The sequence below is a fragment of the Cicer arietinum genome, chromosome 1 (genome assembly GCF_000331145.2).
Source record: "Cicer arietinum cultivar CDC Frontier isolate Library 1 chromosome 1, Cicar.CDCFrontier_v2.0, whole genome shotgun sequence".
Taxonomy (NCBI): Eukaryota; Viridiplantae; Streptophyta; class Magnoliopsida; order Fabales; family Fabaceae; genus Cicer; species Cicer arietinum.
Window position 1 is genome coordinate 32,706,651 of NC_021160.2, and position 5,167 is coordinate 32,711,817.

At 29.3% G+C, this 5,167-nt stretch overlaps 1 protein-coding gene across 1 annotated transcript; it reads right to left on the bottom strand.

Annotated features, from left to right (window-relative positions):
- Positions 1-782: 782 nt before the first annotated feature.
- Positions 783-1,953, bottom strand: LOC101498450 (protein MIZU-KUSSEI 1). Its single transcript, XM_004488471.4, has one exon. It carries the CDS (start codon positions 1,826-1,828, stop codon positions 1,004-1,006), a length of 825 nt encoding a protein of 274 aa, XP_004488528.1. The 5' UTR covers positions 1,829-1,953; the 3' UTR covers positions 783-1,003.
- Between the last annotated feature and the right edge of the window lie 3,214 nt (positions 1,954-5,167).

The window sequence follows — 5,167 nt, forward strand, 5'->3', positions numbered from 1 at the left end:
TAATTTATTATATATAAAATTATAATACAGAATTAATTTTGAATTTAAAAAAATTAATTTTTTAATATACGTAATACTTTGTGGCGGCCTAAGCCGTCACAAAATACTTTAAACGGGATGTCATTTGTGGCGGGCTAAGCCGTCACAAAATACTTTAAACGGGATGTCATTTGTGGCGGCCTAAGCCGTCACAAAATACTTTAAACGGGATGTCATTTGTGGCGGCCTAAGCCGTCACAAAATACTTTAAACGGGATGTCATTTGTGGCGGCCTAAGCCGTCACAAAATACTTTAAACGGGATGTCATTTGTGGCGGCCTAAGCCGTCACAAAATACTTTAAACGGGATGTCATTTGTGGCGGCCTAAGCCGTCACAAAATACTTTAAACGGGATGTCATTTGTGGCGGCCTAAGCCGTCACAAAATACTTTAAACGGGATGTCATTTGTGGCGGCCTAAGCCGTCACAAAATACTTTAAACGGGATGGCTTCTTTGTGGCTGCCAAAAGCCCTCACAAAAGTCACATTTGTGGCTGATTATAGCCATTTGTGAGGGTAAAAGCCCTCACAAAAAGCTTGTTTTCTTGTTGTGAATATTAAATAAATTGGCTTTAATATAAATTAAAAAGAAACGTCAAATAAAATTGATTTTTATAATTTAATAAATAACTTCGCATCTAAAAAAAACTCAAAGATAATTTAAAAGGTTTAAAATTCAAAATTGCATATATAATTCTTCACATATATAATTTAAAATTGTAGTTACCAACTGCAATTACAATTACAACATAAAGGTTTTTGAGATTTTCACAACAGTAACATAAGTATAATTGCAATCACATCGTCCATATTTTTGACATTATCAAATTTCAAAATATGACAGACCAACGGACTGCAATTGAGAATCATACCATCTCATCTCATTTCCACACGAATGCAAAACAGATTTATCAAAATCACATAAAACTATAGATTGAGACACCAATACATATTGCCAATATGTTAAACTCTAATCAAGAAAATGCTAAGTTCAGGACCCCCATGACCAACAGGGTTCATCATATAAAAAGCTTCAGAATCTTTAGAACCAACAACTCTCTCATATTTTGCTCTCATATACATAACCTCACCTTCATACTCACCACCTCCATTTCCATTACTTGGCATTGGCAAGACACCAGCACCCATTGAAATAGGTTCAACAGCTTTCAATATTTTCCATTCCTCTGACCCACATTCATGCCTATATGCATAACCACATTTCCTTCCATTGCAATAAGTACTCCAAATTGGTTCCTCAAGTAACTTCAAACCCTTTTTCTTTCCTCCTCCTACTTTCTTCTCACACTCTAAAGCAATTCTCACTATTCCAGAAGCCATTTCTCTAACTAAAACACTTGTTGGTGTTGCTAGCTTAATCAAGAACGCAGGGCATAATTTTGAGTCCTCTTGGAATGCAAAATGGACATGTCCACGACGGTATCCGAAAAGGGTACCCACCATACGTCTTCCAAGGGAGCTTGAATTATATTTGGTGAAAACTGTTAGTGCTGACTTGAACTTGGACTTTGAATGCTTCTTCTTTTCAAGTGCAGCAAGTTCTAGTGGCATTTGGATTCTTAGGTAATTATGACGAAGATGATGATGGTGATGATCTTGTTCTTTGTCATCACCATCACCATCTTCAGGGAAATGGGATGATGAACTTATGTTGAGGATTTCTTCATCATTGTCATCATCCAAAGCCTTCTTTTTCCAATGGAAGTATCTTCTAGAGAATGAGAAAGAAGAGTCATGAGGTGATTTAGCTGCCATTATAGTCTTCATAATTTAAAAAAAAAAAAAAAAAGAAAATTCTCAAAAGTGTTTTCTTTTTTAGGTATCATAATGATAATCACAAAATTAAAGGAGAGTAAGCAAAGAGATGTAGTGTATGTTTGTGCCTTGTGAAGAGTAGTGTGTTTAAAAGGGTGATTTTGGTTTGGTTTATTGTAACACCTTTTTGTGATATGTGACACCAAGAGAATAGGACAAAGGGAAGGTAAGCGGCCACCACCTACCTGTTGGGGAAAAAGGAACTGGAGATTTTGAAATAGACAGATGAAGTTTGATGATTTTGTTAAGTGTGTGTGTGAGATATGGTTTTGGTGTGATTTCATTGTCAAAACAAAAAAGGGTAGGAAGAGGGGATTGACTTATTACTCCGACTTGCATTGGAGACAGTTAACGGCAGGTAAAGCCACGCCTACCTTACCCACCTTCGACTGGATTTTGGTGAGGGATGAATACAACCAACCACATCATATATATTCTCTTTCTTTACAAATTAAACAAATGTTTTCTCCAGTAGAGATGTTACTTTAGTGGTAAGAGTTTCACACTATAATTTTAAATATATCATTCAATTTTGTATTTGATAGTTGTAAAATGATCATTCATGTCATCTTTGTTTCTCTTTTCTCCAATTTCTTTAAATAAATAAAAAATTAAAAAAAAATGTTATAAACCAAATGAAAAATTAGAATAGTAATTTATCAAATTATTTTTATTAAATACATTAACAAATTTATTGTTACTATAGGTGTAAAATGAATTATATATACTTTCTCTATCTCATAATATATAATTTATTTACAACAACAACAACAAAATTGTCCTAATATAATTGACTCTTTTAATTTTAAGGTTATATTAAATTGTTATTTTTAATTATACTATTTAATTAATATTAAATACACTCATTTAATTTAATATATTTCACTTTAAATTTTTTATAATATTAAATAAAGTAATACATGATAAGCGGAATTTTAGTAAAAGTTTCTTTCACCTATACACTTCTCTTAATCCAATCCATGTGAAATGATCAAATAAAATATGTATTATGGAACATGGGAATAATAATTTGAAAATAATGTATATACTATTAATTAGACAGTAAGAAATAAATAATTAATATTAATTTAAAAACTAAAAAGTAAAATTCATTTTAGGACAAACTTTTATAAATGTAATACTCATATGACATGTTAGAGCAGTCACATAAAATTAAAAAGTGTAATCTGATGGCAATTAGGGTCTGAAGATAGACATTAAAAAGGCTTTTTATCCCTGGATTAGAATTTTTTTATTAATGTTTTAGAAGCTTTTGGTTTTGGTTCTACATTGTGTAAGTTGATTATAAAATATCCCAAATTCAAGACTAAAATTCTTATTCAGGTTAATGGATTAGTCCCGAAAAATGTAAACTTGTTCATGATGATGTTCCAAATGCTATACAACAAACAATTTGTGGCATTCTTAGTTTTGCATTAACTAGTGCTCCTTTCAACTATTTAGTAGTGATAATTTTCATTAGTAAGCCTAAACTTATCCATTGGCAACCTATTGTTGATAAGATCAAGAACAAATTGACCTCTTGAAAAGCTAGTTTTCTTTTTTTAATGGAAATAGTTCAACTTGTTAAATCTATCATTCATGGCATGTTGATTTACAGCTTAAAGATTTACCAATAGCTAAAAGCTCTTTTTAAAGAAATTGACAAATGGGCTTGGAATTTTATTTGGTCCAAGTGCATAGACACGAAAATTTTTATCACTTTCTTGAAACAAATTGTGCTCCCCCTTTGAGTGTGGTGGATTAGGCCACATAAGTATTGTGAAGATCAATGAAGGAGACTGACCTAAGTTATGTTGGGACATCTTAACCAAAGACAATCAAAGTGCAAGAGTTCTTATAATCAAATTATATATCAACAACCATCCTGTTGCTAGTTATGTAAATCTTCCATTTGGCCTAATTTACAGAATATGTTGTTGGATTAAATATGCCTACAATAATAGGTCAACATCCTTCAATAGTGTTTCGTAGGGAAAACTCATCTTGGTTTTGCTTGTTTGTCAAGAAATATGAGTCTACAAATCATCTTTTATGTGGTATCGAAGTTTAAGAATTTTATTAGGTTTGAAATCAAAGTCATTCTATGCAACAGGCAATTAACATTATAAGAGGTGAGGTATCTTCATCAACTAACCACTTCAAAGGTAGTATGTATTCATCAATTCGTGAGTTTCAAATTCTTAAGGTTTTTGATGTCATATGTCATCCTTCTTCACTTCCCAAAATAATTCAAGTGAATTGGTAGTCCTCCTTTATCTTTGGTGAAACGGAGATTTTGGCATAATCCCCACAAGTGCCTTTGTCCTTATCTATTATATATATTTAAAACAGACTCCCAAAGCCACATCATCATATTTTGTCACATCAACGTATTTTGCCACTTCAACATATTTCATCCACATCAGCCAAAAAACTTATGTGTACCTCATGAGAGTACCTCTCCTCTTTCAACAATTTCTCATCTTCCTTCTGCAATTTCTTTAATATCTCCAAAATCTATTTGATAATATTATTTTATAATAAATTTATAAATTATTTTACAATTTAATAATAATTTATAATTTATATTATTATCAAATTATTTTATAAGTTATTTTATAATAAATTTATAAATTATTTTATAGTATTATTAGTCATTTACCAGTTGTAATTACTTATGGTGAGTAATGATTTTATACGTTTCTAATTCAATTACTCATTAATTTCAATCCATTTAAAATTACTTTCAATTTATGTCAATTCATTTTTTTAGTAACATTTTATAAAATAAAAATATATATTCTATTTGACATAAAAGACACAAATTTAATAAAAATAATCATAAAATACGAATATATAAAAAGTTATTAAAAAAGTTACTTCCAATTATTAAAATGCACAAATTTATTTAAAATTATAATATATATGAATATATTAAAAAATATAATGAACCAACGTTTACTGTATATGTGTTCTGAAAAAATATGTTAACACTAAATTTTTATCAATTAAATTATATATTTATAATTGAATGTTATTTTTTATTTTAATTTTCCTTATTATAATCATAATTTGAATGTTAAAAAATTAATGAAAAATTAAGTATTGCATAAAATTAAATTATTTTTTAATAGAATTTATTTTTGGTACCTATCAATATAACTAGAATTCAATTGCACAAATAATCAGTTAAAACTTTTAAATAACTAAAATTGATTTAAAGTATAAGCAAATCTTTAATCTTTAATAAAATAAACTCTTGATGAAATATATTCAATAATTTTTTTT